Raw genomic sequence first — 16,855 nt, 5'->3', positions numbered from 1 at the left:
AGCCTCAGCTTCTACTTAATACATCTGGGTTATTTATAAATTGAATTTGTCACACACAAATGATGTTTCATGAGAAAGAAGATTCAATGATTTGTAAATCTCTCCTTTCTATCCCCACGGCCACTGCCCAGACACTTTACTTCAAATTTGGCTTTATTTTCACCAATGATATTGATTAAAATGACATTTACTTGCCCAGAAAGTAAAAGAGGTCTTCAGCACAAAATATTACTCCAACAAGCAAGCATAAATCACTGAGATTGAAATGTCATCTATCTTTATTGGCCAACCACATAATCTCCATGAAAATTCTCAACAGAGAGCAAGGAACTCACTTTCTTCTAAGCAATGACAATTTGGATTTGCCTCGTGGCACTGGCATCTCTTCATGTCTGGACGTCAGATGTTAGCTTGGTGCCTTTCTCCCTTATCAGGGGGACATTTTGAACCCAGCCACACCAATGTTCTCATGGATGGTGGCCTTCGATTCTTCTAGATTCAAGATTTGGCTCTTGTACTTTTCCTGCCAGTCCTCTACAATGTACTGGTGGTAGGGGTCATTGGAGTGTTCCCGTCTCTTGGATTTCACAGTGCTCACCAGGATGGCCACGATAATGAAAGAGAACATTCCAATCATCACCATGAGGTACAGGATGACATAGTAGAAGTTCTCAGCATCAACTTTGGCTTGGAGGGCCTCTTGCTCAGCTGTCGTGTTCTGGCGCCAATTGTCCATATAAGTAATAAAAATCCTTCGGAAGACGTCTTCCAGAGTCTGTGTGAAATTGGATAAAGTAGACATGCTTCCCTCCTGCTGCAATTTAAATAATAAAATAGGCGAACAAGGTTAGGAAAACAGATCTTTTCTGGATTTGGCTATGTAAAGGTGGCAGGGAGATGTCAGGGGACAAGTAATAGTATTTCTTCTTAACCTGGCTGGTGATTGAATGCATATTTTGTTAGTCTTTAAACTGACTGTATACATTTTATTCACTTTTTTTTACAATGCATGATTGTTACACAGTAAAAATTTTAATGGCAGACAAAATTATATATATACACTTTGATATCTGTATATGCATGTAAATAAATGTATGTGTACATATGAAAATGGAGAAAATATTAGAAATACATAGATCAGAATGTTAACAGTGGGTGGTGTGCTTAAAGATATATATTTTCTTCTTTATGCTTTTCTCATATTCCAAATTTTCATCAGCAGTCTTGCATTACTTTTGTTTTTTAAAAAATTGGTAACCTCACAAGAACTAGAATAATGCCACATTCATAACAAGCACTCAACAAACGTCAGTGGAATGAACTGATGATTCATTTATGTTCTCTGTTTTTAGAGAATTGTGGGGCATTATGAGATAACATCAAGGGAAAAGATTGCAGGGGGCATTGACAGATTCTCCAATTTGTTCCATCCCCTATGTCTAAGTGGCACATTGTCCCAAGTATCCTAAAGGGAGGGGTGTGTACATCCATATTTGAAAGAAGTATTTTAGGTAAGTGATGCCAAGAAACAATCTGAGAGATTATTCCTATGTTTCAAATCCATCTCTCCTTTTCATCCCCACTGGCACTGCCCAGCCAACAGCATCTCTCACCTGGATAATACAATGCCAACAATGTAATACAACACAACCCTCCCCAGAGCCATCTCTTTGGGGTTATATGTGCCCCTTTCTGCCTTGAATAGCCATCAATGTGCCCTTTTTTTTTTTTTAAGACAGAATCTCGCTGTGTCGCCCAGGCTGGAGTAAGGTGGCACGATCTCTGCTCACTGCAACCTCCGCCTTGGGTTCAAGCGATTCTCATGCCTCAGCCTCCCAAGTAGCTGGGATTACAGGCACATGCCACCATGCCTGGCTAATTTTTGTATTTTTGGTAGTGACGGGGTTTCACCACATTGGCCAGGCTGATCTTGAACTCCTGACCTCAGGTGATCCACCCGCCTCGGCCTCCCAAAGTGCTGGAATTACAGGTGTCAGCCACCATGCCCAGCCAATGTGCCTTTTTGAAGAGGGAAATTATAGTGCCATTTGTTTGCTTTTAAAATGATGCGATGGTTGTTCTTAAAATCAAGTCCTAATTCCTTAACAGTATTTACCCCATTGGCTGAGCAGGCTCCTGACCACCTCCTCAGTTACCCTTTGCTCACTACAGTTCGGTCACACCTGACATCTTCCTTCCCTGTCAGTAAGCTCTCTTGCCTCAGGACATTAGCACATCCTATTCTCTCAACCTAGAATAACTTTGCCTTTCTCTTGCACCTGCTACCTCCTCATTCTTTAGGTTCCAGCTAGTTGTCACTTCTGAGACTTCCCTGGCTCTACTCTAAATCACTTCCCACCACCACCACCATTTTCCTCCAACAGCATCTCCTTTTTCTTCAAAAGCACGCATCACATATGCAGTAACTAAATGTGTATGTATATATTTATATTACTTTTGTTTAAAAAAAATTGGTAATCTTACACCAGCTAGAATAATGCCATATTTATAACAAGCACTCAACAAATGTCAGTAAAATGGAGCAATGACTCATTTATATTGTTTTCAGAGAATTATATACGTGTGCTTTTTTGTACATCTCTGTTTTTAGAGAATTGTGGAGCTTTAGACATAACAGCAAGGCAAACAATTGCAAGGCAAAAAATTGTTTTTTTTTTTGAGATGGAGTCTCGCTCTGTCACCCAGGCTGGAGTGCAGTGGCGCGATCTCGGCTCACTGCAACCTCTGCCTCCCAGGTTCAAGTGATTCTCCTGTCTCAGCCTCCCGAGTAGCTAGCTGGGACTACAGGCACACGCCACCACGCCTGGCTAATTTTTTGTATTTTTAGTAGAGATGGGGTTTCACCATGTTAGCCAGGATGGTCTCGATCTCCTGACCTCATGATCGCCTGCCTCGGCCTCCCAAAGTGCTGAGATTACAGGTGTGAGCCACCGCTCCCGGCCAAGATTTTTTAATACCTACATATATATAACATATATATATATATATATATATATATATATATATATATATATATATATAGTGTGTGTGTTTGCGTGTGTGTGTGTGTATGTGATTATTGGTTTAGGGGCTCATCTTTTCCACTCGGCTGTCATGTCTGCCAACTTTGTCTAGCTCGGTATAGCAGATGTCTAACACATAGAGGGCACTCAGTGGACGTTTGATGCATGAATTAAAGTGCCAGGTACTATGCTAGGCGATGAAACTGCAGAGGTGACAGGAACTCTGTGAGAGGCTCGGTTGAATGGGAGAGACCAAATCAATGACAATGCAACATGCAAAGAGTTGTAACAGGTATGGACAAAAAGATAAGGGGGCTCAGAAAATGGAGCTGAACACCGTTCATAGATGGGGCAAGTGGGTTTCAACACAGCTAGAAGGAGCACAGGCAGGAGGTAAACCTGTGACTAGCCACTAGTAAAAGCTCCAGGATCCCAGCAGTGGGTTTGCCTGCTGCCGTTCTAAAGACGTGCCCGTCTCTTTAGCATGCGACTTTTCTTTCCTTCATGAAAAGAGAAGTTTCAGATCTCCCCATCTGGGAAACGAATTTCAATAAGCTGAATAAACAAACCTATTAAACAAATAAACTTGCAGGCATTCTCCCACAGAACATCCCTCCCCAGGATTTTCCCCATTGAGAATTACCGTCACCAAGATAATACACTCTTCTCTGTCTGATGTTTTAAGTTCTATTACTTAGAGAGCTCTAAGATCTTTCTCTCCCTGTCCTGGCCACACAGGCTAGTGGGTTGGAAGGAAACTTAACAAATAGGTAAGATTGCCCCAGGGTATATACCAAGCATATTTCCTAAGCAATGTAACAGAGATGTGCTTTTTCCCCTTTAAAATGATACAGTCTGCTGTGAAAGTTAGCTGAGCTGGCTTTAATCCACTCAAGACTTTGCCACTGCCTCTTTTACCCTTTTATTTTCATTTTATTTTTTATTAACTCTTTTTTAAAATAAAAAAGTAGTCATGAGGTCTCACTATGTTGTTAAACTCCTAGGCTCAAGTGATCCCCCTGCCTCAGCCTCCCAAGGTGCTGGGATTACAGGTTTGAGCCACCATGCCAGGCTTTTTTTTTTTTTTTTTTTTTTCTTTGAGATGGGGTCTGGCTCTGTGAGTATAGTCTTTTTCTCTTGTAGGAAGCCCGGCCGGTTGTTACCAATCCATAGTACTTTCCCTGACCTCCCCAGGTCTAGGCAGAGACCCTTTTTCTGCCCCTTCTGCAAATGACCATGTTAGTTTTGTCTTTGTTTTCTTTTTTTTTTTTTTTTTTTTTTTTTGAGACGGAGTCTCTGTTGCCCAGGCTGGAGTGCAGTGGTGCGATCTCGGCTTACTGCAAGCTCCGCCTCCCAGGTTCACGCCATTCTCCTGCCTCAGCCTCCTGAGTAGCTGGGTCTACAGGCGCCCGCCACCAAGCCCGGCTAATTTTTGGTATTTTTAGTAGAGACGGCGTTTCACCATGTTAGCCAGGATGGTGTCGATTTCCTGACCTTGTGATCCACCCACCTTGGCCTCCCAAAGTGCTGGGATTACAGGCGTGAGCCACCGTGCCCGGCCTTGTTTTCGTTTTTGAATTACCCATGTATTGTGTGCTTATTTATGTGATCCTGAAAACCACTCTATAAACTCCTACCTTCAGGATGTTTAGCGAGATTAAGTAACTGAGTCCTGATGACAGGAGAGCTTGAGCCCCCGGAAGGCAGGGATTGCTTTACTCATCTCTGAATCCCAGGACCCTACACAGCGATGGGTACGTCGCAAATCTTTACTAAAAATTTGTTGAATGAAGGTGTGAATGAATGACAGTTCCTCTGTGGAATTCAATTGGAAACTACCAGAACAGTGATTCTTAATTTATTCTTAAGGGGTGTGGGAATTAGGGGTGGGGGAGGGGCAGTGTTAAAGATCTCTCAAAAAGTAAAATAAAATGATGTGACTTTATTTTTCCCCAAGAAATTATACATATGTACATAGGAAGCTCTGCATTCAATTTCAGGGGACTCCTGGGCCCCCTAAGGCCCATCCAAGAATCTCTGCCACAAAAGGTCTTTGAGATGAGGGACTTCAGTGCTGAATTCCACTGGAGTCATTTGGGTTTGATTCCAGGTGCGGGCATGGCAGCGTTCACCAGCCTTTTAGAGCTAAGTGGCACCAACTGCGCATTATTTGTTCAACCCTTCTAATGTGAACAAAGGCCCCACTGCTAAGCAGTCAGGAGGTGCTTTTTGATAAGACTTAATCACAGGGATGAAAGGGCCTATGGGGATTAAATATCTAAGTGCTGACCCGTGGCCAGGCCAAATAAATAGGATCCAAAAGGGATTTGGCTTTTGAATACGGATGCATGAGATGTGGCCGAGTGGCCCATGCCTGCTCCATGACCACAGGAAAAAAACAAATCACAGTGTGTGAAAGCAGCTTCGTTGAAGGACATTATGCTAAGACATTCAAATTATAAGTGGGTTGATTTCAATTTTTTATTCCCAGAATTACTGTTTAACTGATAGACATCAACCATATTTGGAGGCCAGGCACAGTGGTTCACACCTGTAATCCCAGCACTTCGGGAGGCCGAGGTGAGAGGATCGCTTGAATCCAGGAGTTCGAGATCAGCCTGGACAACATAGTGAGACACCACCTCTACAAAACATAAAAAAATAGCTGGATGTGGTGGCACACTCCTATAGTCCCAGCTACTCAGGAGGCTGAGGTGGGAGGATAGCTTGAACCTGGGAGGTCAAGGCTGCAGTAAGCTATGATCACACCACTGCACTCAGCAGTGACAGTGAGACCCCATCTCAAAAATCAAATCAAAACAAACCATATTTGGTATACATACTTATCCTACCCCTAAGTAGAATATCATAATAGGCATTTACTTTAGTAATGCTAAGACAACTATCATTTATGTTCTCTGGAATCATATGAAATGGCCATTTACATACGTTAGAAATGGTCAAATATGGGCAATTCATGTGTATCAACCTAGGAGGACCTACATTTCCAGTGAATGCTTCTTGCTGAGTCCTAGCACAGGCTGGGCTCCTGGAGATCATTGAGGCTGGTTTGCTCTCTGGTAGGTGGAATAACTATAGCCTAGAGGGCTTAAAACATCTATCCAAGATCACAGGCCTCTCAAGTTGGCCACAGTGCCTGGACTAGAACTCACATCACCCAAGCCAGTGTCCAGCACTGACTGTCCTAGCAGAGGTCACACATTCCAATAACTCACTGTTTTCATTGCTGTGACCAGTTAAGACATAAGATCAAGACCATGATTTGAGCTTACACATGTCATTAGTTGTGCCCTATCTCCAGGCTACAGAATGATCCCCTAATTCCAGCCATTCCTGTCACGAATGTGTGTTATTCATGACAACGGCAATCAGGACACTATTAGGAAAGTAACACTCATTTGACCCCAAAGTCCAGAGTTTTCTTTTCTTTCTTTTTTTTTTTTTTTTTTTTTTCAGATGGAGTCTCACTCTGTCACCCAGGCTGGAGTGCAGTGGTGCGATCTCGGCTCACTGCAAGCTCCATCTCCCAGGTTCATGCCGTTCTCCTGCCTCAGCTTCCCGAGTAGCTGGGACTACAGGTGCCAGCCACCAGGCCAGGCTATTTTTTTTTTTTTTGTATTTTTAGTAGAGATGGGGTTTCACTATGTTGGCCAGGCTGGTCTCGATCTCCTGACCTCAGGTGATCCGCCCACCTCAGCCTCTCAAAGTGCTGGGATTACAGGCGTGAGCCACCGCGCCCAGCCCCAGAGTTTTCTTTTCTTGAAACATGGTAGATCGCTCGCATCACCTGGGCCTATAAAAGGCAGCAAAGTCTTTCATTTTTGTATCAAGAAGAGAAAACAATATGATTACCTACATTTACCATGAATCCTCCATTTAAAAAACTCTCAAAATTTTCATTCTAAGGCAATTAACAAAGAAATGAGTAAGGAAAACACAAGAAGGAAAGAAGGAAGAGTGGATGAGGAGCCAGGCCATGTACCAGGAAAATCATTCCTTTTATCATTTTCTGGAAAAGGCAAATAGATAACTTTGTTACTTAATTCCTCAAAAAATAAAGAATGTGTGCTAAGACTTACCTATGCAGTGTGTGGGCAGGATGAAATTCCTTTCCAAAGCCAGGCTGTTCTGAACCTTCTTGCTGGTGTTAGTGAGCTCTCTTCTGGGTTGCACACAAGCCTCAGCCTGCTGGGCACCTTCACCTTACGACCATCTAAGCCCTTGCAACTGCAGTCTGCAATCCTACACTTTTATGAACCCACATGTTTAATCTAATCGTATGTGGAAAGTTAAATACTAACTGGCAATTGGAATTCACCTTGGTGCCTGATGGGGTGTGTGCCTCAGGGACTCTGGCTTTGGGCAGAGTGGCACAAGTTCCTGCTCTGGGACCCTTCCTGCCAGCTCCAGCCAGGGCAGGGCCTGGGCACAGTGAACATCTCTCCCCAGAAGAAGTCTTCCTCTTAGGGTAGGCTTGGGGGACAATAGCATTCCCTGCCAGAACACGTGGGAAGAGATGGGTGCGGTGGCTCACGCCTGTAATCCCAGCACTTTGGGAGGCTGAGGCGGGTGGATCACCTGAGATCAGGAGTTCAAGACCAGCCTTGCCAACATGTGAAACCCCATCTCTACTTAAAAATGCAAAAATTAGCCAGGTTTGGTGGCACACACCTGTAGTCCCTGCTACTCTGGAGGCTGAGGCAGGAGAATCACTTGAACCCACAAGGCAGAAGTTGCAGTAAGCTGAAATCATACCACGGCACTCCAGCCTGGGTGACAGAGTGAGACGCTGTCTCAATAAAGAAGAAGAAGAAGAAGGAGGAGGGGGAGGGGGAGGGGGAGGAGGAGGAGGAAGAAGAAGGAAGAAGAAAGAAGAAGAAGGAAGAAGAAAGAAGAAGACGACGACGTGGGAAGGACAGGGCCCCAGGGAGAGGAGCCAAGAACAGCCATCTCTGGGTGGTTGGTGTGGGTTGAGGGGGTCAGTATAATTCCAGGCAAGTGCCGTGTTCTGAAGACGCTAAATAAGCTAAATTTTGGTAAATACTCCTCCATGGGACCATTTCCAAATTAGTTTATAACAACATTGTTGTCTTGTAAAAGAGAAACGGGCTGCAAGGGTACTAAGGTACTACATGGAGGAGATGGAAGTAAGTCCAACAAAGAGGTTTTGAGGTTTTTGTTTGTTGTTGTTGTTGTTGTTTTGAAACAGAGTCTTACTCTGTCACCCAGGCTGGAGTGCAGTGGCGCAATCATAGCTCACTACAGCTTTGAGCTCTTGGGCTTGAGGGATCCTCCTGCCTCAACCTCCCAAGTAATGGGACTACAAGTGTGTACAAAGCCTGGCTAATTTTTTTTTTTTTTTTTTTTTTTTTTGTAGAAATAGGGCCTTGCTCTGTTGCCCAGGCTGGTCTCAAACTCTTGGCCGCAAAGGATCCTCCAGCCTCAGTCTCCTAAGGTGCTGGGATTACAGGTGTGAGCCATGGTGCCTGGCCCCCAGCAAAGTATTTAAAGACCTAGCAAGAGCTAAACATACTCTATTTACCAAAAGATCCTTTTCTATCATGATGGGGACCCCTGGAATTGGGAGAACTGAGTCTTTATATTGGCCATCATTTAGGAGTGCTTACCATGTGCTTTTATTGTATTAACCTCAGGTAATCATTGCCACGTCCTGATGTAGAAGGTACTATGAACTTAGCCAAGGGAATCAGGGCACAAGAGGTCCGGTGACATGGAAGTGGAGCCATTTGGATTTGAATCCAATTTAAATGGCAGCCATGGAAGTTACTGTCACTCACTCAAAATCACTTCAAGATCATGTGGGTGGTCATTACTCTGTAACTTGTCTCATGGTTTTGTAAAAGAAAGATTCACTTTGTTTTAAAATTGGAGTTTCACTTTAAATGGTGCTCTGAACCACGAGGCTTGAAGCACACTGGGTGGCAAGAGGAAGATAGCTAAGATTTAAAATGATCTACACATTATTGCAGAGTTAACGTTATTAGGTGTATTTTAAAGAAATACGAGGATCTCTGTAACTCCGCATAAGCTTCTCATCAACACCATTTGTCCTCATGGGTTGTCTTCACTGAACAAGATAGGCAAACTCAGCCAGGAGGAACACTTTGATGGTGTAACTGAGTTCACCATGCCTCTGCAGAAATGGAAGCAAAACGTTCAAGTAAGAATTCCGCTAGGAGACGGTGCCACCTGCTGGTAGGAACAGGGAACTGAGGCCAATCTTCTAACTCAGCCCTTGCGGTTTAACTTCACTCTTGAATTCTCTTGGTGCCAAGGAGAGGAGAATCAAAGCAGCATGTTACACTTTGGTAATTAAAGGCAGAACTGGACGGCAATGTGTCATGGAGGCTGGCAAACCAGGTGAGCAAATTACTTACTGTCCCTGGTCTTTGGATTCTTCGTCTGTAAGATACAGATAATAAGAGTTCCTGCTCATTTGGCTTGTTATAAAAGTTAAATGTGATCACAGATATACAGCACTTAGCACAGAACCTGGCACGAGGTAGGATAGTAAGTGCCCTGCACATATTAGCTTTTGCTATTACTTTATAAGAAATAAGCAAGAACACATGCCAGTGAAAAGGAGAGCTTGACCAGACCTCACCAATGAAAAGAATGTTCTAGCACCAGGTGAAGAGTAGCTCCTTAATGGTTAATTTTTAGACAGCTCTTACCCATATCCCGCTACACAATTTACAAAACTAGATTGAGAAACTGGAAGGAGACAGTTTGGATCTGTGTCCCCACCCATATCTCATTTGAATTGTAATCCCCAGTGCTGGAGGTGGGGCCCCTGGTGGGAGGTGATTGGCTTATGTGAGTGGTTTCTAATGGTTTAACACCATCCCCCTAGTGCTGTTCTTCTGGTAGAGTTCTCATGAGATCTGGTTGTTTAAAAGTGTGTAGCACAATGGGATCTAATTAAACTAAAGAGCTTCTGCACAGCAAAGGAAACTACCATCAGAGTGAACAGGCAACCTACAAAATGGGAGAAAATGTTTGCAACCTACTTATCTGACAAAGGGCTAATATCCAGAATCTACAATGAACTCCAACAAATTTACAAGAAAAAAACAAACAACCCCATCAAAAAGTGGGCGAAGGACATGAACAGACACTTCTCAAAAGAAGACGTTTATGCAGCCAAAAAACACATGAAAAAATGCTCACCATCACTGGCCATCAGAGAAATGCAAATCAAAACCACAATGAGATACCATCTCACACCAGTTAGAATGGCAATCATTAAAAAGTCAGGAAACAACAGGTGCTGGAGAGGATGTGGAGAAATAGGAACACTTTTACACTGTTGGTGGGACTGTAAACTAGTTCAACCATTGTGGAAGTCAGTGTGGCGATTCCTCAGGGATCTAGAACTAGAAATTCCATTTGACCCAGCCACCCCACAAAGGACTATAAATCATGCTGCTATAAAGACACATGCACACGTATGTTTATTGCAGCATTATTCACAATAGCAAAGACTTGGAACCAACCCAAATGTCCAACAATGATAGACTGGATTAAGAAAATGTGGCACATATACACCATGGAATACTATGCAGCCATAAAAAATGATGAGTTCATGTCCTTTGTAGGGACATGGATGAAATTGGAAATCATCATTCTCAGTAAACTATCGCAAGAACAAAAAACCAAACACCGCATATTCTCACTCATAGGTGGGAATTGAACAATGAGAACACATGGACACAGGAAGGGGAACATCACACTTCGGGGACTGTTGTGGGGTGGGGGGATGGGGGAGGGATAGCACTGGGAGATATACCTAATGCTAGATGACGAGTTGGTGGGTGCAGCGCACCAGCATGGCACATGTATACATATGTAACTTACCTGCATGTTGCGCACATGTACCATAGAGCCTAAAGTATAATAATAATAATAATAATAATAATAATGAAAAGAAAAAAATAAAATAAAATAAATAAAATAAAAAATAAAAAAAAAGTGTGTAGCACATCTCTGCACCCCTCCTTCCTCCTGCTCCAGCCACATAAGGTGTGCCTGCTTCCCCTTTGCCTTTTGCCATGATTGTAAGTTTCCTGAGGCCTCCCCAGAAACTGAGCAGATGGCAGCATCATGCTTCCTGTACAGCCTGTGGAACCCTGAGCCAGTTAAACCTCTTTGTAAATTACCCAGTCTCAGGTATTTCTGTATAGCAATGTGAGAATGGACTAAGGCATGGAATGAGATGGGGCCTGGAAGAAATGGAGGCAGAGGCAAACATGACCCCTGTGCAGTTAGAGGCTGGAGAAGAAAATAGAAGGGGAGAGTTGCTGAGTGTTCCTAATAGGCTGCAGCCTCCTTGATCTCTGTAGCAGGCTCTCAACGGGTTTGCTCAACATCGTCCCCAACAAGCAAGTGAAATGGTACACACCCAGAAAACAAGAGATGTAAAAGCAAAGGTTCTCTTTGAAAATCAAATTGCAGGTCGGGCACGGTGGCTCACGCCTGTAATCCCAGCACTTTGGGAGGCCGAGTTTGGCGGATCACTTGAGGTCAGGCGTTCAAGACAAGCCTGGCCGACATGGTGAAACCCTGTTTCTACTAAAAATACAAAAATTAGCCAGGTGTGGTGGCACACACCTGTAGTCCCAGCTACTTGGGAGGCTAAGGCATGAGAATTGCTTGAACCCGGGAGGCAGAGGTTGCAGTGAGCCGTGATCACGCCACTGCACTCCAGCCTGGGGGACAGAGCAAAACTCCATCTCAAAAAAAAAAAAAAAAATCAAATTGCAGCCCATGCCTTTATAAGAGCTCTTTCACCTACATATGACATGTGTTTTTAAAACCCAAGGAGTTGAGTCTGCATTTGGATATAAAATCATTATTCAACTTGCCATCCAGCAATAACAGAAAAGAAAATTCTTCCAAAAAGGAAGAGCTGGCTGGGCGCAGTGGCTCACGCCTGTAATCTCAGCACTTTGGGAGGCCGAGGAGGGTGGATCACAAGGTCAGGAGTTTGAGACCATCCTGCCTAACACAGTGAAACCTCATCTCTCCTAAAAATACAAAAAAATTAGCCAGGCGTGGTGGCAGGCGCCTGTAGTCCCAGCTACTCGGGAGGCTGACGCAGGAGAATGGCGTGAACCCAGGAGGTGGAGCTTACAGTGAGCCTAGATCACCCCACTGCACTCCAGCCGGTGTGACAGAGCGAGATTCTATCAAAAAAAAAAAAAAAAGAAGAAGAAGAGCTGTAGGAGACTGTCATGGAGTGTGCCTTTCAAGCTGCCTGTACTATTCTGAGGGCATTGTTGTGGGTGCAAACTACCAGGCTAACGAGATGCCTTAGACAGGACGTGACTGCTCATGACACATGATGAGGAATACAGAAAGTTGGATACTCTCCTCAGAGATCTTCGAATCAGTTAATGCCTGTCCTGCTAGGACATATCCTACATTGGACACACTGTGGCTTCTCTATCTACTGATTTCCTGTTAGGGCAGGTGAGGATATTAGCCTCTACAGCCACACCCACTTCCCTCCACACCCTCCCAATATAATTACATCACAATTTAGAGTTAAATCCAACTTGAGAGTGTGCATTGTTATGATGATATAAATATTGTTATTTGATGAGCTCAGTAGTGAACTGCAATTACATCTATACAGGTTTTTGTTTTTCTTGGAGTTAATAATTCTTTTGCTTTTTTTTTTTTTTCATTTTTGCCTAGCTATCTTTGATCCTCTTCCTATAGTCCTCAAGAGCTAGGTAACATGCTCTCAATACAATTTTCTACATGGTCTGCCTCATCAAATAGTTTGTCAGTTTTCATTTTTTCCCTAGAGACATCCCCAGCGGCTCCATCCTCCTTCTCCATCCCTGACTGGTTGTTCCATAAGCATGCCATAGAGCTGGCATTCTGGGTTTTCTCTTCAACACCATCCTGAGAATTCCCTTCACCCCACTCCTTGGCTGGGATTGATTCTTTCTTTCTTTTCTTTTCTTTTCTTTCTTTCTTTCTTTCTTTCCTTCTTTCTCTTTCTTTTTCTCTTTCATTCTTTCTTTTTCTTTGTTTCTTTTCTTTTTCTTTCTTTTTTTTGTGGAGACAGGATCTTGCTCTGTCTTGCAGGCTGGAGTGCAGTGGCGTGATCATGGCCCACTGCAGCCTCGACCTCCCTGGGCTCTGGTGATCCTCCTACCTCAGCCTCCTGAGTAGTTGGGACTATAAGCATGTGTCATCATGCTCAGTTAATGTTTTTTTATTTTTTATTTTTTGTAGAGGTGAGTTTTTCCATGTTGCCCAGGCTGGTCTCAAACTCCTGGGCTCAAGTTATCCATCTGCCTCGGCAGCCCAAAGTGCTGGGATTATAGTCGTGAGCCACCGCACCCAGCCCTCTTCCTCTTTCTTGAAGAGCAAGTCACCTAAACATCTCTGTCATGTTGAAAACAGCTGTTGGCCTTTTTTAAAATGAAGTTCCTCAAAATTGGCTGAAAGTGCAAAGTTAAAATGGAGTTCAGTAGAAGCAGTTTTACAAAACAGCCTCCCGAAAAGTGGCATAATGCAAAGATTGAGAATATTCTAGAGCAACATTTCTTTCCCATCATGTTCAGTGGGAGGCTAAATGATTCCAGAAACAAAGGTTCTGAGGTCAAATTAAATTTGGATACTTTGACTTGAGTTGGAGGTTTCTTTATGGTAGGCTTTCTCAGTCTTTAATATGATCTGAGCAGGGCAAATCCTCAGAAGGAGATTTTGGGGATTCTCCTTATTCTGCCTATTCTTTGCAGCATTTCCCAAATATATCTGATGGTAGAAACTTCTTTTTTTTCACAGAACATCCTCTAGGACCAGTGATGCACAGCCCCAGTGGTAGCTAGAACACAAATCTGAGCCAGTGGTTCTTAAGCATTTGAAGTCATGAGTTCTGAGAACCTGACATGGGTTAGTCAGTGCTCTCCAGAAAAAGACACAAAAACACATATCCACAAAATTTTACATTCAATTTTACTTTATTGCATTATAAATATATTTATTTCCCATAAGGAGAATATTTTAAAAATCTTGTTTTTTCATACAAAATGTGATGTTCCCTTAAAAATGAATTAAAATGAAATTAAATTGTATGAATAAAATAAAAAGTAACTTATCTTCCCAGAAATCAATTTTAAGGGTCAGCTCTGCTGTTTTGCTTGAATGAGTTCTCCCAGCGTGGAGCAGTCTTTGACCTCACATGGCACACACTGTCATGTTAACAATGTGTGGGGTGATCATGAGAAACAGAAATAAAATCTATAAATTGAAATGCAGCAAAATTCATTTCTTGTTTTAATAAAAGCAAATGTAGAATGTTTTACCCATTCAATGAAAAACTAGGTGGGAAAAACACTTTAAGCAAAAACTTTTAAACAGAAATCCCCAGCCAGACATGGTGGCTCACGCCTGTAATCCCAGCACTTTGGGAGACCGAGGCGGGCGGATCACCTGAAGTCAGGAGTTCGCGACCAGCCTGGCCAAAATGGTGAAACCCAGTCTCTACTAAAAATACAAAAATTAGCCAGGCATGGTGGCACACATCTGTAATCCCAGCTACTTGGGAGGCTGAGGCAGGAGAATTGCTTGAACCGGGGAGGCAGAGGTTGCAGTGAGCCGAGATGGTGCCACTGCACTCCAGCCTGGCCGACAGAGCGAGACTCTGTCTCAAATAAACAAACAAAACCCAGAAATCACCAAATAAGGTGGTAGAAATATATCTGCTGTGGCATAAATGTTTGTGTCCCCCCAAAATTCATATAGTGAAATTCTAACTCCCAATGTGATATTACTAAAAGGTAGGGCTTTGGGGAGGTGGTGAGGCCAAGAGGGTGGAGACCCCATGAATGCGATTAATGCCCTTTTAAAGGAGGCTACAGGGAGGTTGCCTTCCCCTTTCCACCATGTGAGGTCACAGCTAGAAGGCACCGTCTGTGAACCAAAGAGGGAGACCTCACCAGACACCGCATCTGCCAGTGTCTTGATCTTGGACCTCCCAGCCTCCAAACTATGAGCAATAACTTTTTGTTATTTATAAGTCATCCAGTTTATAATTTTTACTATAACTGCCCCAATGACTAAGATAATATCTGAATATATCTATAATCACAATATCCTTAAATAAAATAAGTACCTATTAAAAGAAGTATTATTAAATTGAATAACAAAATAAAATCTAGCTATACGCTTCTTAAAAGATAAATATCTAGGCCTGGGGTGGTGGCTCACACCTGTAATCCCAGCACTTTGGGAGGCCGAGACGGGTGGATCACTTGAACCCAAGAGTTCGAGACCAGCCTGGCCAACATGACGAAACCTCATCTCTACTAAAAATATAAAAATCAGCCAGGCATGGTGGCATATGCCTATAATCCCAGCTACCTGGGAGGCTGAAGCATAAGAATCACTTGAACCTGGGAGGTGGAGGTTGCAGTGAGCCAAGATCATGCTGCTACACTCCAGCCTGGGTGAAACAGCAAGACTCTGTCTCAAAAAATAAAATACAAAATAAAGATGCACATCTAAAATAAAAACAAATAAAAAGTTGAAAATAAGGTGATGAAAAAACATATCAAGCTAAGGCTAAAATGCAGAAATATAAGAAAAACTGAAATTTCAGGTGATCCATAGGATATTAAATGTCACTACAATTTGATAAAAGAAACAACCTGCGAGGAAGATAGTAAAATCATGGGATTGTATGTAGAGTCAAAATATTCGAAGTGAAACAGGCAGATTTATAAGAAATTGAGGCATCTGCAATGGTAGGAATTAGGTTTCAGAAACTGATAGATTTTTTTAAAAAGTAACCATATAGAATATTTGAGTAATAGAATTAATTACCTTTATGAAATAGATGGAGAGAACCCACACCTAACCAATAAATGATGTGCATTCTTTACAAGTGTCCATAAAACGGTTTTAAAAACTCACCATGTGCTGGGTCACAAAAGAAGTCCCACCAAATTTTTAAATATCAGCTTTATACAGACTGGGTTCTATTACCACAATGCAGTTAAACTACAAATCAACAAAAATATAGTCTGTACACCTTGATATATCTGAAAACCAAAAAATAAGTACATCACCACGTAACATATGGATAAAGAGGAAAACACATAAATAATAAGATGTTAAATTACAAAGGAACTGCCACCATATATTTGAAAACTTGTGGGATACAGACAATGTGAACCTTAGAGGCAAATTTATACAGTAAATGAATTCATTAAAAGGAAAAGAGGCTGGGCATGGTGGCTCATACCTGTAATCCCACTGTTTTGGGAGGCTGAGGCAGGAGGATCACTTGAGGCCAGGAGTTTGAGAACAGCTTGGGTGACATAGTGAGACTCTATCTCTATAAAAAATAATTTTTTTAAATTATCTGGGAACAGTTAAAAATGTAGCTGTAGTCTTAGCTACTCAGGAGGCTAAGGTGGGAAGAGGCTTGAGCCCAGGAATTCTAGGTCAGACTGAGCTATTATGGTGCCACTGCACTCCAGTCTGGGTGACAGAGTGAAACCCTGTCTCTAAAAAATAAAAATAAATAAAAGGAAAATAATAGGAACTCATTAAACTCAAAAAGCAAAAGAACTACAAAATAAACTAAAAATGTAGAATAAATGAAACTTTAGAACAAAAACAGAAAGGAACAAAAGAGAAAACAAATAAAAATAGAATCAACTAAATGAGGAGGGGGTGTAAATCCGTTTCTTTATCTTTTGCAGCTTCCAGAGGCCACCCACATTCTTTGGCTCTTGGCCCTCTCCCTGGCATCCTGGCGTCCCTCC

The 16,855-nt window shown here is 42.6% G+C and overlaps 1 protein-coding gene across 2 annotated transcripts in view; it reads right to left on the bottom strand.

Annotated features, from left to right (window-relative positions):
- Positions 1 to 260: 260 nt before the first annotated feature.
- KCNE2 (potassium voltage-gated channel subfamily E regulatory subunit 2) overlaps positions 261 to 16,855 on the bottom strand; it is a 109,952-nt gene continuing 93,357 nt past the window's right edge. Inside the window, exons 1-2 of one of the 2 annotated variants that reach the window (XM_054468874.1) lie at positions 7,124 to 7,225; positions 261 to 814 (exon numbers count right to left, since the gene is read on the bottom strand). In XM_054468874.1, coding sequence (XP_054324849.1) covers positions 431 to 802 — 372 coding nt within the window. In that variant the 5' untranslated portion in view covers positions 803 to 814; positions 7,124 to 7,225 and the 3' untranslated portion in view covers positions 261 to 430. Of the gene's footprint in view, positions 815 to 7,123; positions 7,226 to 16,855 lie in introns of those variants that run through there. The other variant, XM_054468873.1, reaches the window with a different exon arrangement.

The sequence above is a fragment of the Pongo pygmaeus genome, chromosome 22, assembly GCF_028885625.2.
Source record: "Pongo pygmaeus isolate AG05252 chromosome 22, NHGRI_mPonPyg2-v2.0_pri, whole genome shotgun sequence".
NCBI lineage: Eukaryota > Metazoa > Chordata > Mammalia > Primates > Hominidae > Pongo > Pongo pygmaeus.
Note: the sequence above shows the minus strand (reverse complement) of the source record. Positions and strands in the feature narration are given on the sequence as shown.